Source organism: Lithobates pipiens, unplaced genomic scaffold, assembly GCF_037356315.1.
Source record: "Lithobates pipiens isolate NorthernLeopardFrog02 unplaced genomic scaffold, aLitPip1_a1.2 Scaffold_8, whole genome shotgun sequence".
NCBI lineage: Eukaryota > Metazoa > Chordata > Amphibia > Anura > Ranidae > Lithobates > Lithobates pipiens.
Genome location: NW_027507903.1, coordinates 149,124,886 through 149,149,615, shown reverse-complemented (window position 1 = coordinate 149,149,615; position 24,730 = coordinate 149,124,886). Strand labels below are relative to the sequence as shown.

The 24,730-nt window shown below is 41.2% G+C and overlaps 1 protein-coding gene across 1 annotated transcript in view; it reads left to right on the top strand.

Annotated features, from left to right (window-relative positions):
• ITIH5 (inter-alpha-trypsin inhibitor heavy chain 5) overlaps window positions 1-20,420 on the top strand; it is a 119,334-nt gene extending 98,914 nt beyond the window's left edge. Inside the window, exons 10-14 of the mRNA XM_077470637.1 lie at window positions 4,961-5,514; window positions 8,830-8,883; window positions 14,422-14,538; window positions 14,770-15,147; window positions 17,075-20,420. Of these exons, the coding sequence (XP_077326763.1) occupies window positions 4,961-5,514; window positions 8,830-8,883; window positions 14,422-14,538; window positions 14,770-15,147; window positions 17,075-17,346 (1,375 nt within the window). The 3' untranslated portion in view covers window positions 17,347-20,420. The remainder of the gene's footprint in view (window positions 1-4,960; window positions 5,515-8,829; window positions 8,884-14,421; window positions 14,539-14,769; window positions 15,148-17,074) is intronic.
• Window positions 20,421-24,730: the final 4,310 nt, after the last annotated feature.

Here is a 24,730-nt window from a genome sequence, read left to right as displayed (position 1 = left end):
GATTTTTTCCCCATATTGTTTACCTAATATTCCACTGATTAACACTTCATGTTCTTGGATTGCTATGCCCATCCCACTGTATCTATGGAGGGGGTGCCTTGGTTGTCGCTTTAAACTTGTCTTCCTGTTTTCATCTTGATTACGTGGGGGTGGGGAGAATTGTATGTTGTAGTTTAGATAAGGAAGATAACAATGGGCTTTCACTTCAGAAAGTGATAAGGACACCACGTAATAGTAATAATAATAAGGACACCTAATTTCTGGCAAGGTCAGCATTTATTTTATTTACTTGCTGAAAATGTTTTCGTTTGAAAAGCTAAAGCTGGTAAGCGACAATATATAATATTCTTGTTGTGCCTTTAGTTGCCCTTCAAAGCCTAGGCCAAGCTGTTCATAGTAAAGTTACATCCATGGGTCTAGTTGGTCGTTTTGGGTGGGTAGTACAACCTCCCTCTGTTTTCTCCAACTCACACAGGTCTTTTTTGGTGAGTTTTTTCCACATTAATTAAAGCGGGAGTCCGCCGGGAGTTCCGCCGTTTTTTTTTTTAAAAGCCAGCAGCTACAAATACAGCAGCTGCTGACTTTTAAAATAAGGACACTTACCCGCCCAGCGCGCCCGCGATGTCTCTCGATCGTCTCTCGGGTGCTGCCGCCGCCATCTTGGGTATGGGAATCAGGAAGTGGAGCCTTTCGGCTTAATTTCCCGGTTCCCTACTGCGCATGCGCGAGTCGCGCTGCGCAATAAGGATGGACCCGCTGCCTCTGGGATCTGTGTGTTTCCCAGCAGGCAGCGGGGGACTTTCGGAAAGGGGCGTAGATCTATGCCCCTTTCCGCAGAGAGCTATCTCGGAAGTGGGTGCAGATACCTGTACTGTACAGGTACCTGCACCCCCTCCCCCCTAAAAGGTGCCAATTGTGGCGCCGGAGGGGGGGGAGGATTCCAATGAGCGGAAGGTCCACTTTAGGGTGGACCTCCGCTTTAATAATTATCTTCAATATTACTCAGGCCCAACTTCTTAGCCAGCCTAGCAAACAGTTCCCTTGTCTTTGCATTGCTGTTTCCTGTTTTAAGCCCCTGACATTGATGCAGAGACTTTGGGGTTGATTTACTAAAGACAAACAGACTGTACACTTTGCAAGTGCAGTTGCTCCAGAGCCTAATACATGAGGTAAAGCCTCACTTTGCAATATTCCACAGATTAATACTTCATGTTCTTGGGTTGCTATGCCCACCCCACGGAGGAGGGGGGACCCAATCACATGCAAGGAAGAAAAAAAAAACTGCATTTCTGCTTGCTCATGATTGGGTAATGAAGAGCCTCTTCACATTTACTAAGCTCTGGAGCAACTGCACTTTGCACAGGCTATTTGTCTTTAGTAAATCAACCCGTACTTCTTGTATGCTTTTTTTTTCTCTATTTAAGTCAGACAGGACAAGTCCATTCACAGACAAAAGTACAGAATGGTTATTTTATGTTTTCTGAATTAGTGTTTCAATAGATAAGAGTGTATTCTAGAGTTTCTAATTTTATGTTTGTATAAAGTGAAGTAATCCTATAAGATATTTGAATGCTCTTAGAGTAAAAAACAAGAGACCACTTTCCATGTAAAAACATGAGATATTTGTAGGCATATAGCCCAGTGCATGATCAATGACACGAGCACAGGGGCGTATCTGCAGTGAGGCAAACAAGGCATTTGCCTTGGGCGGCTTATTCCAGGGGGACACAGGCTGGAGGATCCAGGATGTCTGACTCAGAAGGGGGAAGACTGAGTATGAACTCTGCCTATAGAACAGCGGGTGGACAAGGGCAACCCAGGGATCTAGTGAATGCCCCTTCTCAGTGCACAGACACCACTTTGCCCCTCCTATTGCAGGGAATCCAGTAGGGGTGATGATCCATTAAGTGTCCCCCAATTATGTCAGGGGAGCTGGGTGTGGCCTCGGAAGTGGGCTCCTCCCATGATGCCAGTGGAGTCAGACAGTTTTCTTGTGGCTCCACGGTACCCCTGTTACTCTCTCTAGGATGGGGTATAAGTGGTGGTGGCTCTGCTGGTCTTCTTCTCGGTCAGTATGACCTGTGGCTGGAGGTGGATTACCTGCAGCAGCACCAACCTAGCTGCTTCTGGCCCACCATCCTGCTGGTGCTGCTACCTTCCCTGCTCACCCAGAGCCTCAGCTTGAGCTGGGTGGTCACCGACTGCAGCCCATCTCCCGTTTTAGGCGCAATCACATCTGCTGCCGCCTCTGTGCCTGGATTCTGCAGGGCTCCATCCACCTTCTGCAGCTCGGACATGTCTGGAGATGAGAGAATGGGGGGCACTGGGGGCATCTGAAGGCACATGGAGGATTGGGGACACTGGGGGCATCTGAAGGCACATGGAGGATGGGAGACATTGGGGGCATCTGAAGGCACATGGAGGATGGGGCCATCTGAAGGCACATGGAGGATGGGGGACACTAAAGGCATCTGTAGGCACATGGAGGATGGAGGACACTGGGGGCATTTGAAGGCAGATAAAGGATGGAGGGCATCTGAAGGCACATGGAGGATAGAGGGCATTGGGGGCATCTGAAGGTACATGGGGACACTGGGGGCATCTGAAGACAAATGGAGGGCATATGGGGCATTTGAAGGCACATGGAGGATGGGGGACATTGGGGACATCTGAGGACACATGGAGGATGGAGGGACTGACTGATGGGTTCTGAGGACACATTGAGGTGAGAGGGACTGATGGAGAAAGGGACACAGACATGGAGCTGACACGCAGGGAGGAAGGGCTCAGCAGCCCTGATTTTCATTGTCAGCACAGAGAGGGGGACACAGGAAGTGGAGGGATCAGGGAGGTTTTTTTACAGTTTAGAAGGGGGCAGATTACACAGCACAAGCGTATGTCACTACAGTACATGGTGGGAGGAAGCATTGCAGAAGCTGGTGGGAGGAAGCATTGCATGCAGTGAGGGGAGCAGGTATTTGACCCATCTGACCAGTTAAGTACCTGCAGCAGCTGGAGGACAGTAATGCTGCAACAATTTAAAACACAGTGGTTACAGCATCACTTTAAAGCCCAAGTAAACTTTTAGTTTAATCCAGCTAAATAATGGGTAACTTGTGGGAAACAAAAATTAGCAAATAAAAAATAATAATATAGCATATACAATTGTGACACAAGTCACATTGTAATTGAATGTTATTAAAAATTACCTTTCCTTTTCAAGCTGCGATGCTGTAAATTTCTGTAAAATGAAATGCAATATGGCCACCTGGAGTTGTTCTGTACACAGATGGCGTACAGAACGCTCCTAGAAATGTAATTTCCTGCTTGTGTGATTGGCTCACTGATTTTATCAGAAAAAGATACAAATCATATTTTGGGCATCCTCTGCAACAAAAATGACATTTTTAGTGAGTAAGGAAAATCATGTCTAAAGGGATGCAGATGCTGTGACTTTCCTCATTAGAGCCCAGCAGGTGCAGCAGCTGATTGATAATTATAAAACCATTTCCATACAGATTCACTCTGAACATAGACATAGACAAACAAACAGCTATTCCTTCAGAATAAAAAAAAGTAGGAATCTTTTTCCCTTTTTCTCCTTCTCTTCTCCTTCTATCTCATCTCTTGCTTTTTATATCTTTTGTCCCCGCATACCACCCTTATCACGTCTCACAAACCACAAATAGTGGTGTTGAAATAAATATGCTTTGGGATTCAACTGTGACAAATGTTACCAGGTTTGGCTAGTAAACGTGCATTAATACTCTGAATAACTATACTAATCCTAATATTATATGTGACTTTGATACCACCTGTCAGTGAAAGTGCCTATGATTGCCATAGATCTTTAACCACTGTCTGTATTGTCTGTGCAGTATGGGTCCTTTTTTTTTCACTATCCTCACAATAAAAATGTTTATGGAGGATAAAGAAAAAGTAGGGATCTAAAGCAAAGTTTGTTAAAATCTCTGCAATGTACATAGATCACCAAGAGGGGAGTGTTTTTTACTCTTTAACCACTTACCGTCATATGACGGCCTCCCCTTTGTATGCTCCCTGCACGTGCCCTGCAGGGCGTGCGCTGTGATCACAGAGTCCCGGCCCCTTACCACGTGATCAGCTGTCAGCCAATGACAGCTGATCACATGATGTAAAGAAAAGCACGGTAATCGTTTTTCTTTTATCCTTGACTCTGGCAGCGCGAGGAGAAAAAAAAGCCGATCACCAGTTTATCTGCAAGGGACATCAGTCCCGAAGAGGAAGAGGCAATTATGCCTCATCTGTGCCCACCAGTATCCCCTGCCAGTGCCATCTGCCAGTGCCCACAGTGCCCACCAGTGCCACCTATCAATGCCCACCAGTACCACCTATCAATGCCCATGAGTTCCACCTATCAATGCCCACCAGTGGTGCCAATCAGTGCCACTTAGCAGTGCTGCCTATCAGTGTAACTGATCAGTGCCCATTATTGCCACCCATCAGTGCCCATCACTGCCACCTATCGGTGCCCATCAGTACAGCCTCATCAGCGTACATCAATGAAGGAGAAAAATTACCTGTTTGCAAAATTTTAAAACAAAATATAAAACAAAAAAAATACTTTTTTTAACATTTTTTATTTTTTTATTTTAACAAAAAATAAAAACTGCAGAGGGGATCTAATACCACCAAAAGAAAGCTCTAATTCATTTGAGTACAATGTTGCATGACCGCGCAATTGTCATTCAAAGTGCATCAGCGCTAAAAGCTGAAAATTGTTCTGGGCAGGAGGGGGGTTTAAGTGCCTGGTAAGCAAGTGGTTAATCTGGAAATTCAATTAGGCTTTAAGTTGCGTGTTCTTTTTTTTTTATGATGCAACCCACGTGAACGAAAAATATTAATACAAAACTAAATCTACAATGGATTTTTGATGTGAAGTTTTTTTATTTACTTTGTAATGCTATTTTGTACATTATAGGTTTTATGATGAGATCGGAACACCATTATTATCTGATATTCGAATTGACTATTCACCAGGTAGTGTTGAACACGTCACACAGAACATGTTCTACAACTACTTTAATGGCTCCGAAATAGTGGTGGCTGGAAAACTGATTAATAAATCCAGTGATGCCTTGCATGTGGAAATCACAGCAAGTAATAGAAACAAATATGTTGTCCTCGAAGCCGATGTAAAGATTGAAGGTGATGGACAAAAGAAGATTACAGGATCTCAGATTATCGAAGACAGCAAACAATACAGGACCCACATAGAACGGCTGTGGGGGTACTTGACATTTAAGGAACTCCTTACAGCTTGGCATAAGAGTGATAGAGACCATGAGAAGGAGGAAATAACAAGAAAGGCCAGCCAACTTGCAATGAGGTATAACTTTGTCACACCATTCACACTGCTGGAGGTAAAGGACTATGGCTTCCAGGCGGATCTTCCCAAAGAAGAGTCAGCCAGCCTTTATACAGAGGGGATCGGACAGAAACTACTCAGTCTACAAGGAAGGAAAGTAACAAAAGGTACTTCAGTTATACAGCGTTGTAGAAATAACGTTTTGTTAGCTTGTTCTCATTTGCTATTTATGTAAAACAGAAGTTTAGCTTTTCTGCACATTGTTTTTACAAGGACCTTCTGTTGAGTCCACTGACACCACAGGTCCTCATTCCCACACTCAACAGCAGGGCTGCCGGTAGGGGGGTACCACCAGGCCTCCTGTAGGGGGCCTATGAATACAGGAGGGCACAGACAGCAGGGGATCAGTGGAGCAGAGGCAATTACAGAACAATGCCTTGTGTGGCTCTCTGCAGCAGCTGAAAGACTGTTTCTCCCCCTCTCCCTCCTACAGTTGCTGGAGGGAGAGGTACACACATGGCCAGATTGAGGAGGAGCTGAGGTGGGCCTTGCCAACCCAGATTTCAGTTCTGCCTCCCCGCCCTAAGCCAGCCCTCCCTTAGATTTTGTGCAGTCGGTTGCTGAGTGCCTTCCCCCACTCCCGCCTGCACCAAGACAAGGACTAGATGATGGCAGCCTGGAGGGGAATTTAGCCCGGAAGGAGTGGAATGTTTGTGCTGGGGGGGACTCATGCAGAGGGAGATTTGGGTAGGAGGAGGAATTTGTGCTGGGAAGGTTAATTTAGAGGGGGTTGTGCTAGGAGGGATTTGGGGGAATTTTTACTTGGAGGGGGATTGGTGAAAGAAGATTTGTGCTGGGAGGGGGGGTGGTGGGGATTTTGCACCAGGAGGGGGTGGGGGAATTTGGGCTTATAGGAGGGTTTGTGCTGGATTGTAATAGGATGAGGGATTGAGGGGATTTGTGCTGGCAAGGGAAATTTGGGGGAGAAGATTTGTGTTAGGGTAGAAAGTTTAAAAAGAAAGTGCAGGTATGCTAGGTGGGTGATTTTTTTGGGGGTGAGGAAGATTTGTGCTAGGAGGGGTGATTGAGGTGGGATTTGAGCTGGGATGCGGGATTCTGAGGCAAAGATCTTTGCTGGGAAGAGGGATTTGAACTAGGAGGAGGGGGAATATGTGCATTATTGTTTGGGGAGAATTTTGGCTTGCAGATGGAATTAGTTTTTTATCTATGACGGAATGTTTGTGTCCACTGATGATGATTTTCATGTATTTTTAGTGCAATTTCTAACAGCGGCCCTGCTGAACGCTGCACATATAATGGCATATGACCAGCCTCTATTGCAGTATATACTTTGAGCCCAGGCTGATATGATGCCTTTACACTTGGGAAAGGGGGTGTCCATGGCAGCCTGGGCTCAGAGAAAGTGGGCTGAATGACAATCTAGTAACAGAAAAAAATTTGTGCTGTTGGGGCCGTCTTGAATTTTTTACTTTTATTGATTTATTAATAATTTTTATTTTTCCTAGAGCTCTGCTTTTAATTCTCAAATGTCATAATAAATTATATAAATTTCATGATTCTTGATTGTATTTTGTCTATATATCGCCTGTTCACCAATTTTGCCAGTTGTTAACATACTTTGTGGATAGAACAAAATCCAGCCAGCCAGCTATACATAGTGCAGGCACGAATAACTTCAGGAGAGAAGTCCTAGCCAATGGAAAGCCAAGTGAAGGAGAAAGATAAGCATGTAAATTAGCTAAATTAAAGAGGAACTGCAGCCTGCTCACATAATTTGTAATAAAAACATCTTTACCATTCTGAAGCTTCCCTCCAACCACTTTGCATATTATTTTATATATACTTTGATTCTGTACTTGCCAAATATGCTGCAGAAATCTCCCTCCACTGAGTCTGGCTGCAGCCATTTTAACTGTGGGCAACTGAAACTGCTGCCTGTCCACTTCCTGGATTTACACAGACACACAGGGGCATACCTCCAGCTCTGCAGCTCTCATTGGCCCTCTTATCTTATCTCATCCCACCTCCCTTTCCTTGCAAACTCTCACGAGAGTGAGAGAGACAGCTGTGCATGATATCATAAGCCTAGGCTAATGACCAGACAAGAAACAGGCTGTTTAATGTATTTACTGGCAGACTATCCAAAGTTAAAACAACAAGGGCAGAAGATTTAATAGATGGAAAGCTAAAAAAATGACTGAAGGTCTGTTTTAAGTAGAACGTTACGAGGCACTATTTACTTGGATCAAGGCTTTAACCTCACATATGCTACTTCAGCCCATTATAATGAGTTTTACAATGGCAGATGCCAATGCCAAAGATAAGAAGAACCCCTTGCCTACTTATCATACTTGGTAAGGCTTCCAGGCAAACTGGTAAATTCTCATTTGAAATGCATATATTAGAACTGAGGTACCTGTTGATTTGTAATTTATCCAGCCAGCCCTGAGATTTACACGGACTTGCCAGTCTGAACAGGTGGATAGGTAGGTGATCTCGATTTTATCTACTGTAGTTCAGAAATAAAGCATGGTCAATTCCTTGGCACTAGCTTGTGATTCGACAGGGACATAGCTACAGCAGTAGACTAGGGAGGTCATCTCTCACCTCCAGTCAGCATTTTCCTTGTCAGCAGATGTCCGTGCTGCAAATCCAGCTTGGCACAGAGGGCTGCCCCTCTCTCTGTCATTTTGAGTGCTGCTGCCCAGGTGATTAGAGGAGTTTGGTATCAGACAGATTCATGGACCTACACTATTTTTAATAAATACATAACTGCATTAATTGCGTCTTTACTTAAAGCAGAAATTGTGTCATGTACAAATTTGAAGGTTGATAAAAAAGGCGATAAGGCTTTCAATTTTTTTTTAAATATTTGAAGTCAAGCCAATGAGGTCTATTACAGCTTTGCTAACGGTACAAGCTCAGTGTGTATTATCAACGGAAATGTGTAAAGGAAGCCTGACACTCTCAACTGTTGTTTTTAGGAGTTTTAAAGGGGTTGTAAACACTCATGGCTTTTCACCTTAATGCATTCTATACAAGCCCCTGTATTACTTACCTGACTCTGATCCTTCTCCAGCTGGGAACAAGCTCTACCTGGTGACTCCTGTCCTGATTGGATAGATTGATAGCAGTGCAGCCATTGGCTCCCACTGCTTTCAATCAAATCCAATGATGCGGCGCCAGGGCCGAGTCCTGCATTCTGTGTGAATGGACACAGATGCAGGACTCGGGAGCGTGTCCACAAGGGGTGTCCACCGAGGAGAGCGCTTCTCCAACATGGACACTCGATGCGGGGAGGAGCCACCAGCACCACTGAGGGACCCCAGAAGAGGATGATCAGGGCCACTCTGTGCAAAACAAACTGCACAGTGGAGGTAAGTATAACATTTTTCTTTAAAACAATGGTTTACAACCCCTTTAATGAAACAGGTATCTAACAATTTCTTTTTTTTTACCAGAACCTCCATCCCAGCAGATAGGCAAACAAAAAACACAGATGTCTAAAACTTCAGGTAATCTATAAGGAACTTTTCATATCTAAAAACTTTGTGGCCTCACATGGTTTGGATGAACAATCCAATTATGTTACCCCCCAACATTTCATATTCCTGATATGTGTCTGTTGTACCTTGTACTTTCCTTTGTGTGAAATACCTGATGATTCTGCCAGTCCCACTGCTTTCGTATTTCAAAATGAGAGCACAGGCAGGCAGAAAACTGAGTGTGGTCAGTTTTCTGACTGTGCCTGTCCTCTAACAGCCAGACTTGTGCTGCACAGCCATCCACTGAGAAGATATGTGTACTGCAGTTTCTCCACCCCCACCTCTACAAGCCCCTTATGCAGCTGAGAACAGAGGTTATATGATCACTAATTAAAAATAAGAAAATATAAGTATTTATAAGGTTTTTTCAGGAGCGTGCTATAGCCAAAAGACGATCACAGCTCTCTTGTTCTGGGAGGGCGTTCATGGATGTCCTCTCAGAAGCATGCCCCCCTGCACCCCCTGGGGCGTGCATCTGGCGCACATTGTGATTGATGTTTCCTTCAGACACAGCTGATCACAGATCTCGGTAAAAGGGCCAATCACAGCAGCCTTTTACCATGTGATCAGCTGTGTCAAGTCACAGCTGATCACATATAAAGCATCTTGGAGATTATCGGCATTCCTTTTTCTCACTCGCTATCACAGCATGAAGAAAGGATTCTTTGGTAATTGGCAATTCTGACAGCACACCTTTACACTGATCATCAGGGCACTGATCATCAGTGCAACCCCATCAGTGCCAATCAACGCTGCCTATGAGTGTCCATTAGTACCACCTATCAATGCTCATCAGTGCCACCTATCAGTGCCTCTTCATCAGCTCCACCTCATCAGTGCCTATAAGTGCCCATCAGTGCAGAAAATTTACTTATTTTCTAAACTTTTTTTTTATCAAAATGTTTTTTATTTGATTAGCAAAAAATAAAGAAATCCAGTAGTGATTAAATACCCTGAAAAGAAAGCTCTATCAGTCTAAAAAAATTATAAAAATCTCATATGGGTATAGTGTTGTGCAATCGGCTTTCAAGGTGTGACAGTGCATGGCGGGGGGGAGGGGGGGGGCTTGCTATATAGTAAGCAGCCTGTACTGCAAAGTGCGCGGTGGCGCTTATTCCCAGGACATAGCACAGTTGATGCGGGATGCCTTGCAAAAAGGTGGGACAGTTAGCAGGTATGGAATCCACAGCAAGTGGCTGGGAATTCAGACTTTGCCACCAGCCCTGTCCACACTCGCCCTCAGCTTATTTCCACTCGCCAAATGCGAGCAGGCGGGTGAAAATTTTGAGGGCTGCACTAAGGATGTGTAGAACTCATTCAGACTTGACCTTAAAATGGCTTAAAGAAGATCCATCATTGGAATTTTTTATTTTAGTTTACATTTCTGTCCTCTACAAGACAAAGTACACACATTTCTAAGTTCTTTCTATTCCTACTGCAATATTAAATCAAATACTTCACTTCAAACTGATCAATCATATCTCCTAGTAAGCATGCAGGCTTCAACTACTATCCCTGCTTCTTATCCATGTCTCACTGATGCGTTTCAGCCTGATTAGGCCTAGTTGTTTAAAGCCATGAGTTGGGAAGCAGAATAAAGACAACATTCCCTGCTTTACTGATGCCAGGTGTAGTTGCAGTCACTATTTTGTACTGGCTAGGGCATAACTACAAGTGTGCTGAGGGTGTTGGTGCTCACTGTGAGGTACTACTATCTGCTATTCATCTGGGATTACATGGATTTGTCACCATAGAATGAAGTGTTTAGAAATACAGCAATTCAAACTTTCTGTAGTAACTGAGTACATTTAATATTTAAAAACTCCTACAGGTGAATATATATATATATATATACAGGTCCTTCTCAAAAAATTTGCATATTGTGATAAAGTTCATTATTTTCTGTAATGTACTGATAAACATTAGACTTTCATATATTTTAGATTCATTACACACAACTGAAGTAGTTCAAGCCTTTTCTTGTTTTAATATTGATGATTTTGGCATACAGCTCCTGAAAACCCAAAAATCCTATCTCAAAAAATTTGCATATTTCATCCGACCAATAAAAGAAAAGTGTTTTTAATACAAAAAAAGTCAACCTTCAAATAATTATGTTCAGTTATGCACTCAATACTTGGTCGGGAATCCTTTTGCAGAAATGACTGCTTCAATGCGGCGTGGCATGGAGCCAACCAGCCTGTGGCACTGCTGAGGTGTTATGGAGGCCCAGGATGCTTCGATAGCGGCCTTAAGCTCATCCAGAGTGTTGGGTCTTGCGTCTCTCAACTTTCTCTTCCCAATATCCCACAGATTCTCTATGGGGTTCAGGTCAGGAGAGTTGGCAGGCCAATTGAGCACAGTAATACCATGGTCAGTAAACCATTTACCAGTGGTTTTGGCACTGTGAGCAGGTGCCAGGTCGTGCTGAAAAATGAAATCTTCATCTCCATAAAGATTTTCAGCAGATGGAAGCATGAAGTGCTCCAAAATCTCCTGATAGCTAGCTGCATTGACCCTGCCCTTGATTAAACACAGAGGACCAACACCAGCAGCTGACATGGCACCCCAGACCATCACTGACTGTGGGTACTTGACACTGGACCTCAGGCATTTTGGCATTTCCCTCTCCCCAGTCTTCCTCCAGACTCTGGCAACTTGATTTCCGAATGACATGCAAAATTTGCTTTCATCCGAAAAAAGTACTTTGGACCACTGAGCAACAGTCCAGTGCTGCTTCTCTGTAGCCCAGGTCAGGCGCTTCTGCCGCTGTTTCTGGTTCAAAAGTGGCTTGACCTGGGGAATGCGGCACCTGTAGCCCATTTCCTGCACACGCCTGTTCACGGTGGCTCTGGATGTTTCTACTCCAGACTCAGTCCACTGCTTCCGCAGGTCCTCCAAGGTCTGGAATCAGTCCTTCTCCACAATCTTCTTCAGGGTCCGGTCACCTCTTCTCGTTGTGCAGCGTTTTCTGCCACACTTTTTCCTTCCCACAGACTTCCCACTGAGGTGCCTTGATACAGCACTCTGGGAACAGCCTATTCGTTCAGAAATTTCTTTCTGTGTCTTACCCTCTTGCTTGAGGGTGTCAATGATGGCCTTCTGGACAGCAGTCAGGTCGGCAGTCTTACCCATGATTGCGGTTTTGAGTAATGAACCAGGCTGGGAGTTTTTAAAAGCCTCAGGAATCTTTTACAGGTGTTTAGAGTTAATTAGTTGATTCAGATGATTAGGTTAATAGCTTGTTTAGAGAACCTTTTCATAATATGCTAATTTTTTGAGATAGGAATTTTGGGTTTTCATGAGCTGTATGCCAAAATCATCAATATTAAAACAAGAAAAGGCTTGAACTACTTCAGTTGTGTGTAATGAATCTAAAATATATGAAAGTCTAATGTTTATCAGTACATTACAGAAAATAATGAACTTTATCACAATATGCTAATTTTTTGAGAAGGACCTGTATATAAAACCTTTCTTTGTTCTGATGAAATTTCTGTTTGTATCATCATGTGTTTTTTTCCAAATGATTTCTGGATGGTAGTAATCATCTGAGCAATTTCTGTGCTCTAATAAGAAAAGCTTTAGTATCTACATCCTTTTAGGGGAGAACTAGCTTTAGATAGTGTATTATCGAAAATAAACTGTCACTTTTGAGGAAGTCTGGAATTTTGTACTTGTACTGTATCTCAGTAGAGACTTCTGGTAATAGTGGTGGACCAGTCACACAAATAGTAAATAATAGGTCCCCTAGGATGCCCTATTCCAAGTTACCACATTTTTTTACATTTCCTGTTCCAGGGTGAAAATAAAGGAAAAAGTCTTGAAAAAGAAAACCAATGCGCCACCACAGCTGCATTATATGATATTTTTATTCTTGGGTTACTATATGCTTTAAGGGTAGCCACATCATATGAAAAATGTTATCTGATGGCTATAAATGTAAATATAAAATATTAATATGTAATGTTAAAAAAATTATTTTTAATAGATAAAAATAATATATGATCCCTATACATTGCCTTCAAAATTAATTACATATTAAATATATATAGTTCCTGTGCATTTAATTTCACATGGTTGTCTGAAATGAAAAATGAACAGAGCATATTCTTCTATATTGTGCACTTGCCTCAATTCAAAGCACCTAGTGTGATTTCCAGCTTTTCTCTCCACCTTCTGCTATCTACATGAGTCCCTTTTGATCATTTATCCTGACACCTTGAAATCCCAGGAGGCAGCCCCAACACCCCATCAAGCACACAGCAGGTGATTGACAGTCTCAGATGTGCATGTTTCCCTTTAAGACTGCGAAGAGGGGTGTGTCCATTCCCTCTACTCAAGTCTCAGATTACACTCAGCTCTCTGTTCTTATAATGTACAGTGTGTGACATCAGATCCCCGCTTCTGGCCTCTGGAAGCTCAGCAATGCTGTGTAAACAGTGCACTTTGAACTCTTGTAGAAGGGAGAGGGCTGCAGGTAAATGGGTACAATTTTTATGTAGGAGGATTTGTTTTATCTCTGTCTATCACTTGAAGCTAGTCACTTCAGTGGGTAAATGTGAGGAATTATAACCATTTTGAACTAGCACTGAAGTCTACATATATTAACCTTCCCTTTCAACCATGTGACATCCACCATATCCCTCAACCGTGCAGACCCACTCTTCTTGCAGGTTCAGGATCTTTGGTCACCTTGAATGACTGGGCCAGGATGACATGATTCTTGTCCATGGCTGTTCATTTATTCCAGCACCTGATAGATATCAGCTTTGTACACAACAGTTAAAGTGGTTGTAAAGTCAGAAGGTTTTTTATCTTATTGCATTCTATGCAGTAGGATACAAATCTTTCTGTGTGTAGCAGCCTTCCTCAGCCCTCCTAAGCTCCCCTAATACTTACCTTTACTCCTTCTCTGTCCAGCAATGTCCACTAGTGTCTCTGCTGTCTGAGACTCTCCCGCCTGATTGGCTGAGACACGGCAGCAGCACCATTGGCTCCTGTTGTTGTCAGTCAAAGTCAGTTAGCCAATCAGGAGAGATGGGATACTGGGCCAGGCCACGGTTCAGTGTCTGAATGGACACAAGAAGCTGTGACTCGGCTCGGGTGCCCCCATAGCAAGCTGTTTGCTGTGGAGGCACTTGACTGGATGGAGGGGTCAGAAGCACAGAAGAGGGACCCGAGAAGAGGAGGATCTGGGCTGTTCTGTGCTAATCCACTTCACAGGACAGGAAAGTATAGCATGTTTGTTATTTTTATAGAAAAAAAAAGCAAGACTTTACAATCACTTTAAACCGTTATTGCAGAAGAGACATTACAAGTCTCTTCTGTAATTAAAAGACTTTCCTACTTGCAAATTTGGGATGATATTTGCTAAAGTTTAACCTTAAGCTAAAATGACTTGTGTTGCAATAACTTATGTTATATCATTTTTTTAGCATATTTGTAATTTTTCTTTTATATTTTGTCATTTGACATTCTCCCTTATAAATTTCTATATCCTTTAAGCGGATGGAGATCCACATTTTGTTGTTGACTTCCCCTTGAGTAAGTTGACAGTGTGCTTCAATATTGACGGTGAACCCGGAGACGTACTAAGGCTGGTTTCAGACCACAAATACTCTGGTAAGAGATCAGTAAATTTTTTTGTCTTTGCTATTTTCAGAATTACCTAAAAAAAAAATTCTAAAATGAAATGTTTTATGTATGTAAATGTACTTCTATTTCAGAGAAAGATAATTGGCATTACAAGGCTGTTCCAAGTGGGCTTGAGCCCTGGCAGCTTCTAGCTTTGTTTACTTGCATCGAAATAAAAAAAAAAAAAAAACTGAAAAATTGTATTATTGTATTTTCAAGGTGTGACAGTGAATGGGCAGCTGATCGGTGCTCCAGCTCCTCCACATGGACATAAGAAACAACGAACCTACTTTAGCAAAATCACTATAATCGTCAACAAACCAAAGCGCACTTATATAGAAATTACTCCCAACAAGGTGATCCTGGACAGCAAAGATCGGATCATTCTAGCATGTGACAAGAGTGCCACCGTGAAGAGTGATGACCTTTTGGTCTCTGTTGCTGCTAAATCCAATGTCACTGTTACCATTTACGGCACTATTACGTTTGTAATTCTGGTGCATCAGTACAAGAATCCAGCTCCCTTTCAAAGAAACCACTTGGGATTTTACATTTCTAACAGCAAAGGACTGTCCCTAAATTCTCATGGACTTTTAGGTAAGCTTGATTGATGATCTTGCTACATTGTATCAGACTTTTTCTGCCAGATTTAATTTGTATAGTTTCATTAATCAGCAGCTAAGTTGTTTAACTAATGTATATGGGCACACATTTACGTCAAAAAGACAGAGTAAAGAGTAACAATGTATCAGGAGAATGAGAACTCATAGTACCCAATGCCAACTTATCAAGGTCAGAACAGTGAAAGATAATTTCAGATGGTCAACATGGCACTGGGCATTATGTATCAACATATTAATTCTGAATAGTAAATTTCCTTTCCTTCAGTGACCAATCAGCATCAGACCTGCCCTGAAAGCTTAATTCTGATTGGTGCCTGTGAGGAAATAATTTTTCTTGGTAAAATCATGTTATTGCATAAGGCTCATAGCATTTACCAGTTTGTGGGGAAGGAAGAGTTGCCGAACCTCACAGACGTAAGGGATTTGAGTATTAAACCATACATTAAAAGTGCCCAGAGCACTTATATGAGGTAAAATACAACAGGATAAATGAATAAAAAGATTTGATATTAATAAAATAATTTTTACTTGGGACAAAAAAAAAGCTGAATTACTGTGATTGTAGTTAGTGTAATATTTTATTAATTTCGAGATTTTCAACATTTTGTTTCCTAATGTGTAAATACCCTGTCAGTAGCATCTAGTCCTGATGAAGTGAATTGATATGCATGAAATGTGTTGAGATTTATAATGTGCTTTATTTTGGTATCCAACTGTAATTTTGTGGAATGTCAATATAAATATCAAAATCAGCTTGTTGTTTTCATAGAGACATGTCCTATCCGAACATAGCACCCCTCTGACACCCCAAAGGAAAGATAGGATAGCAGCTTCAGAGGCAGGCTATCATTTCACTCCAGGGCTGAGTTCATTGGGTGCCAGTCACTTTTGTCTTTTTAAAGTTTTATTGCAGAACGGTTAAGGAGGCAAGCGTCAGGGGTCCCAGATACCATAGCAGATCACTTACAGACTCTCCAGATCCAAATCAATGTCCGGCTTCACAGTGTCAGAACCTTTAGTCTGACTGAGAAACACTGAAAAACCTTTAGTCCGACCCAGGAAATTTCAGTGCATCCTCCAAGTGAGTCACCAGGCCCTTCTAAGAGACCAGCCAGGCCCTTCTGAAAGACCAGCCTTCTTCCTGGCTCTCTCCAGCAAGTGGCTTCCTCCTTGGCATAGCTTCCTCCAGACCAGGCAGAACAGCTTCAGGACCACTTCAGCACACGTTAGGCCCAAAACCAGGTTATTGAGCCGAACAGCAGAGGTCCATCCAGCATCACCTTCTCAGGCCTCAGCCTGAGGCAAGAGAGAGAGCACATGGCCTGTCCCAAATATGTATATCCTCTCCCAGCATGCACCATTGGCATAAACCTGCTATCAGATTGGCTGAAGAAAATATAAATATTCATAAACTAGTTTTGATTGTGTGAAATCTCATACTATGACCAGTGATACCAGGGACATCTACTGGTGACAGTGAGAAATCACAAACTTAGAGAAAAAAACTGATGGACCACAATACAATCAGTCTGAGCTAACTCCAGCTCAGCCAAAAACTACTTGACATATTAGTCCCTGTTTAGTACAAGAGGGCTACATAAACTATATTTTGTTAAATAAAAATCTTTATATTCATTGATCCTGTTGATGTGTTGTAACTAATATAAAGTCCCATGGGCACTTTTAATGTATTGTTGGATTGTTTTATGAGGGATGGAGGTACATCATTTCATGTACTGTTTCAGATCAAACTATATATAGGTTATAATGGATTTGAATGTTGTTCTGTACCCAAAAACTATTTTTTTTTTTACCAATAGGGGTATGTATTTCACTTATATATCTAGTGATACTAGAAGAATGACTGTAAATTCACATATTTTTCTATTTTTTTTAAATAGGTCAGTTCCTATATAATGAAGTTAAGGTCACTCAGGTGCCAAACAATGATCATGCAACAAACCAAAGCTCACATGTCATTAACATGTTGAAGGTTAGAAATCGCTCAGTCCCTGTAATCAGAAAGCAGAGGAGATTATACAATGGCCTTCACCAAGTGGACTGCTGGTTTGCAAAGAATAATGCGGAAAAACTGATTGATGGGGTGTATCAGGATTATCTTCTGCCTCATCCCTTTGACTGTGGTAAGGATTTAATAACAAATGAAGTGTAAAAAAAACAAACAGTATTTCAATCATTCCGCTTATATGTGCTAAAAAGCTAATTAACAAGCATTAGAAGAGGACCTCAACCAATGTTTCTGGTATAGCACAGCATACCAATATTTGCAGTCTGGGTCACGGTAAATGACTGTGACATCTTTGCACAAAGTGTTCCTTGGAAAACCATTATAGAAGAACTTATATCTACATTTGAGGCATTGACATTGTTTTGTTGTACATTCTTATCAGCACATAGATATATTCTTAATGCAAAAAAGTTTTATATGAAATTGTACTTTTACCATGTATGTACCATTGTTCAAATTGTTCCTGCAGATGATGCATTGATTATGGAAATTGTTTGTATTACTAACAGTCTTTTACATTTGTTATCTTTAATATGTTCTTTAAGATGAATATAGGTTCAAGACAACTGGGGCTTAATTAAAGTGAACTTTTCCTCCGCCTTGAATATTTTAAATTAAAAATGCTGTCTGCCAACAGACACCACAAAGAAGAGTCTGCTTTGTGCTTGTCTGAGATTACTTTAATTTGCAAAGGAGAACTCCATAGTGAAGTTTAGTACTACACGCAAAGAGATAGGAAATTCTCATGGTGTACAGCACATAGTGTAAAGAAAAATCTTTTCTGGACAGGATAGGTAATAGCAGTCTCCTTACAGTGCCTACTGTTGGGTGTGATAAGAAGGGTTCACGATGATCAAACAGTGTTGTTAATTGTGAGATTTCAGCTTTCACTCTGTAATTTGCAGTGCGAGAAAGAAAACAATTTAAATGGAGTAAATTTATAAGTAGTATAGTTAGTTTCATGTTAATTCACTGTATATTAGCATTCAAAATTTTCTTTGCTTCAACCAAGGGTTGAAGGAAAGAAAATTGCATAATCTATGGCCTACCTATAGCCCCTTTCACAAAGGGTGGATTTTTGATCAGCAGGAGATCTGTCCACTGATTAAAGCAGAGAGGGCAGATGACAGATCATTGCCTGCTCAGTTTCTGCAGAGCAGACATGGACAAAGTTTACTCTGCTCTATGGGTGGCCATAATGAATAGACTTGCCTGTCTGTTTACACCTGACTGCCCCCTAACCCACAGGACAGAAGGGGCCCCCTTTTTTTTGTTTTTTAGAGGACCAGATCGGACCAGACATAAATGGCTGTAATTGAACACTGTAGTCTGTTTACACCACCTGTTCCATAGGGGTAAATAGACTATCCATTTAGGGCCATCTAAAAAACTGCAGATGAACCTGATCATGCTCTTCGTGCGAAAGGGGTCTTAGGGCTACATTTTCTCTTTTAAACCTCAGATTCCTACACCAACCAGAGCCTGCCTCCATCCCTTATGCCTGACACAGTAGCAGTGCTAATTTATACCCTCATCATATCCACCTTTCTTCTTAGTTGAATAAGTGAAAACTTGGAAGCCGCCTCTGTTGACTTCCCTGATATGCATACTTATTTCAGATTAGTAACACAAAGTATTAAAGCCACTGGATCATCATGACAGCAGGCAACTAGCACTGGCAAAACAAAACCAAAGAAAATTTCCAGTTCAACTCGCCAGCCGGCCTGCTACCAACCAAATTAACCTGTTTAATGGTTTACGTTAAAAACAGGGGTTTATTTAGCAAACATTTGTAAAATACATGCATAATCTATATTATCCTATCACAGTTTTCCTTCAAGGGCATTATCTCTCTTTCTCAAATTGGCTGTCAACTAGGCAGTGCTGGAAAATAATGGTGGCCACACAAAATATTGACACTTTGGGCCCAATTTGGACATTTTCACTTAGGGGTGTACTCACTTTTGTTGCCAGTAGTTTAGACATTAATGGCTTTGTGTTGAGTTATTTTGAGGGGACAGCAAATTTACACTGTTATATAAGCTGTACACTCACTACTTTACGTTGTAGCAAAGTGTAATGTGTTGTCACATGAAAATATATAATAAAATATTTACAAAAATGTGAGGGGTGTACTCACTTTAGCATAGCTCCCAATTGTCCCTGATTTTGAGGGACTGTCCCCAATTTGGAGCAATGTCCCTCTGTCCCTCATTCCTCCTCATTTGTCCCTCATTTTGGTCTGATCTATATAGATTTATATAAAATGCACTTTTGATCTATCAAAAAGTATTTTCCAGTGCTAAACCTTTCATCTGATTCTGCTGCATTTGTAAATTCCAAAAGCCAATATAAAGAATAGTAGTGGTAAAAAAGCACTTGTGGGTTTAACCAATCTTGTTTTTTTTCTACAATTCTCCTTTAAGGGGGCGTGTCAGGGCGTGTGTTCTGTGCCTGCATACTTTTGCTGATAGGTGTCCCTCGTTTCCATCTCAAAAAGTTGGAAGGCATGCTTTTGTGAGATACTGTATGTTTAAAAATAAAGAGATACTTTTGTCCTGTGATGCACTGTATGGAATTGCCACAGCAACTCCTTTAGGTGAGCAGGTTTGGATTTGACTTGTAACACCACTTCTTAAAAATTGATGGTCTTCGAGGTGCCCCTGTATTTTGTGGTTTTGTATATATCTTTGACTATTATGAAATCCCCTCCATGACCTGTAAACCACAGTCAGTCTGTAGGTATTATAGTGCTGGGCCTGGCATGCTGAGACTTGCAGCTCCTAAGTTGCTTGATCTTTCCAGATTACCTATCTCTGTACTAAATGATCTGTGATGGAAACTGAATAGAGAAGGGTAATGACAAATGATATTTATTCAAAAAAAAGGAAAAAAAACATTTAATTTTGTCTGAATAAGACACTGAATTTCTAAAACTCAAGTTTTGTTTATAGCAAACAAAACATAAATGCACTGATGTACGAGTTATTTTACTTATGCTCATGATTGTTGAATTCTCTGAAATGCCAAAGATTTGTTTGACATTTGATTTGGCTTTTGGCCTGCGTCGCTCTAGAATTTTTTTAAATATATTTTTTCTTAGTGTCTGTACTACTTTCACAGCAACTACGTGAACAGAGAAAAATGATTTTGGTTACAAAGTTTTAAATGTTATTTTACAAAATGTAAAGAATAAAGAACGGCATTAATTAAAGTGATTCTGTATGTGTTATCGTCATTTCTTCAAGTGCAGATCAAATTTTCTGTTTGATATTCTTTTCCATCAGGCTTTTGATAACCATATTAGGAAGCATAACAGCAAGCATTATTGTTCTAAATGTAGCTCTAGTAAACAAGATAAAGGTCAACTTTTTATCGAAGTTCATGCTCAATTCTTATCCTTAGGTAGGCCATACATGGTGTCAATTTCATTCCTGCAAGAAATTTGCACAATTCCCCCATCAACACAGACAATGCTGATGGGAATCTGCAATTTTCTTCTCCCGGTGGGCTAAGAAAGCAGGCTGAATGAACCAAGTTCATCCATCAATCAACTCGGGTACAACCATGTTGCGATTATTGCTAGCGGCTACTATAGGGATAGGGATAATCACTGCCTTCTCCTGACAAGGGCAGCTTTCCCCGTCCACCCCCGCGGCACTGTCTGTGTTGACGGGGGAATCGTACAAATTTATTTCCTGCAACCTGTGGTTGTATAACCTGCCTTCCCCGCATGATTGAATCACGTAAATTGAAATTAAAATGGACAATATTCTCTCCATTCTCTGGGAAACTCTAACAGACAATTCTACACAACATACAAAACAAAAAAGGAATTTCTGAATTTGACTACAATATTTTGTTGAAGTAGGGGTTTTTTTTTGAATGTTAAATTGCATTGACCAAGAAAATTGCATAACAAACTCACTTGAGAACAAACTTTATAACAAATTTTAAAGCTGAACTCTGGGCAATACTAATGCCACACAAATCCTTTGGCAATGCCTTGCCTTACCAAGGTTTGTATATTATTCTTGTATTATGGCGGCTTGCCCTTCGCAAAACCTTCTGAAACTGTAGTTAAATATAGCAGCAGGACATTGGTTTCCTGTTTGCATGGCCGGACTTTGATGCCCACTCTCTTTGAGTAGGTAACTTGTTATGGAACTGGCTCTGCTGTAGTCCTGGCTTACAGCTATCAAGGCATTTTGTAATCCTGGCATTGGAGGGCTTGTGACCTCTCATTTTCCTTCCCATCCATGTCTATTGAGTTTGATTGACTGGCTTGTAGCTATGAAGTGGTGACAAAGTAGAGAGAACCCTCAACACTGCCAACAAAAATTCCCACCCACACCACATTTCCAAAGCATTATTGGCTATATAGTTCTGTGTAGTGCAAGGAGCTATGCTGTAAGGCCATCCCATTGAACCTGGAAAGAATTCTGACCATGACTAGTGATAATAGTAAATAAAATTAAGTTATGGTGTTGGAAGAGCTTTGGGCGAGGGAGGTTCAGGAGGTTTATATTGGTTATTCCATAGTTCAGCTTTAAGACAGGATAAAGTAAGGGAACAAAAAAACAAACAGTATAAAACCCTTCTGCTTAATCTGCCAAACTACTCATATTCTGAAACTTGGGCCAGCTGGCCCATGCAGATTGAAAATTAATAAATTTACTTAGGTCTCTCCAGCAAAATTCTTCCATCTGGCAAAATTACTTCACTGTTGTTACCCACACAGACAGAGAGGGATTTCTTTTTTGATTTCACTGTTTTAGTATAGTTAATTTGCCTAAATGTTGCATTTTTTTTGTTTAATATTAGAATCGACGTTCTTATAATACACTGTGGGGTTGATTCACTAAAACTGCAGAGTGCAAAATTTGGTGCAGCTCTGCACAGAAACCAATCAGCTTCCAGGTTTTATTGTCAAAGCTTAGCTGAACAAGCTGAAGTTAGAAACTGATTGGCTACCATGCATGGCTGCACCAGTATTAGTAAATCAACCCCACAGTTACTTACTAATAATAAGGTTAATAAATAGGACAATGTTATCAGTTGAAACATTTCAAACACCTATATGAAGACATAGGCTGGTTATTTTAAAAGGGCAGATACATTCACAGAGCTCTGCTATCTTTATGAATAAAATGTTCCCAGTGCCTATCCCAATATTAAAAACAATATCTTTACTATATATTTATGGTATCTTCTGTATCCTTCATTTAAATGTTAACAGATCACTTTAAATTAGACATTCAGGGCATACATCACATTTTTAACGTATACCAGATCAGTATTACTTAAAAATCTTTTGCAGACTGTCTGTTACTACAAAGAACAACATGCCTTCATCAAGTTACAGTACTTCTACCTAGTTTCTTGTTTTTATTCAAAGCTCGGTATGGGTATCCAATATTAGGTCTCTACAGTGCCTTGCAAAAGTATTCGGCCCCCTTGAACTTTTCAACCTTTTGCCACATTTCAGGCTTCAAACATAAAGATATAAAATTTTTATTTTTGTGAAGAATCACCAACAAGTGGGACACAATTGTGAAGTGGAACAAAATCTATTGGATTTTTGAAACTTTTTTAACTAATAAAAAAATTAAAAGTGGGGCATGCAAAATTATTCGGCCCCCTTGCGTTAATACTTTGTAGAGCCACCTTTTGCTGCGATTACAGCTGCAAGTCGCTTGGGGTATGTCTCTATCAGTTTTGCACATCGAGAGACTGAAATTCTTGCCCATTCTTCCTTGCAAAACAGCTGGAGCTCAGTGAGGTTGGATGGAGAGCATTTGTGAACAGCAGTTTTCAGCTCTTTCCACAGATTCTCGATTGGATTCAGGTCTGGACTTTGACTTGGCCATTCTAACACCTGGATATGTTTATTTGTGAACCATTCCTTTGTAGATTTTGCTGTATGTTTGGGATCATTGTCTTGTTGGAAGATAAATCTCCGTCCCAGTTTCAGGTCTTTTGCAGACTCCAACAGGTTTTCATCCAGAATGGTCCTGTATTTGGCTGCATCCATCTTCCCCTCAATTTTAACCATCTTTCCTGTCCCTGCTGAAGAAAAGCAGGCCCAAACCATGATGCTGCCACCACCATGTTTGACAGTGGGGATGGTGTGTTGAGGGTGATGAGCTGTGTTGCTTTTACACCAAACATATCATTTTGCATTGTATGCAAAAAGTTTGATTTTGGTTTCATCTGACCAGAGCACCTTCTTCCACATGTTTGGTGTGTCTCCCAGGTGGCTTGCGGCAAACTTTAGACGAGACTTTTATGGATATCTTTGAGAAATGGCTTTCTTCTTGCCACTCTTCCATAAAGGCCAGATTTGTGCAGTGTACGACTGATTGTTGTCCTATGGACAGACTCTCCCACCTCAGCTGTAGTTCTCTGCAGTTCATCCAGAGTGATCATGGGCCTCTTGGCTGCATCTCTGATCAGTCTTCTCCTTGTCTGAGCTGAAAGTTTAGAGGGATGGCCAGGTCTTGGTAGATTTGCAGTGGTCTGATACTCCTTCCATTTCAAAATGATCGCTTGCACAGTGCTCCTTGGGATGTTTAAAGCTTAGGAAATCTTTTTGTATCCAAATCCGGCTTTAAACTTCTCCACAACAGTATTACGGACCTGCCTGGTGTGTTCCTTGGTCTTCATGATGCTCTCTGCGCTTTCAACAGAACCCTGAGACTATCACAGAGCAGGTGCATTTATACAGAGACTTGATTACACACAGGTGGATTCTATTTATCACCATCAGTCATTTAGGACAACATTGGATCATTCAGAGATCCTCGCTGAACTTCTGGAGTGAGTTTGCTGCACTGAAAGTAAAAGGGCCGAATAATTTTGCACGCACCACTTTTCAGTTTTTTATTTGCTAAAAAAGTTTAAAATATCCAATAGATTTTGTTCCACTTCACAATTGTGTTCCACTTGTTGGTGATTCTTCACATAAAATTAAAATTTTATATCTTTATGTTTGAAGCCTGAAATGTGGCAAAAGGTTGAAAAGTTCAAGGGGGCCGAATACTTTCGCAAGGCACTGTATATAGCATTGCATGTTAACATTTTTCCATTGCCGGGCTTACATTTTCAATAATCAACATAGTCTGACAATTAAGCCTAACACCCTCCTATTTAAGAGACTGTCTTTGCACCTTGTCTATAGCTCCAGGACAAAGAACAGCATTTCATACTTACTATGTCTTAAACAACAAAATTCTGAATGTATGATTGCCCTTGGCCAAGGGAATTACATCAACAGCCCACAGTCAGGTCTAATCAAGCTGTTATGTTCCATTTTGAGGATTGTAGCACTTACATCATCTTAAAGTTCAATCAGAGAGGAACATAATCATGCACAATCACTGTACTAATGACACTGGCAGGTAAGGGGTTAACATCAGGGGCGATCAAATGGTTAAATGCGTGCCTAGGGAGCAATTGCCAACTGCGTGGGGGTTGCTTTTACTATGGGAAGGCAGAGATCCATGTTACTACTTTGTAGGAACACAGG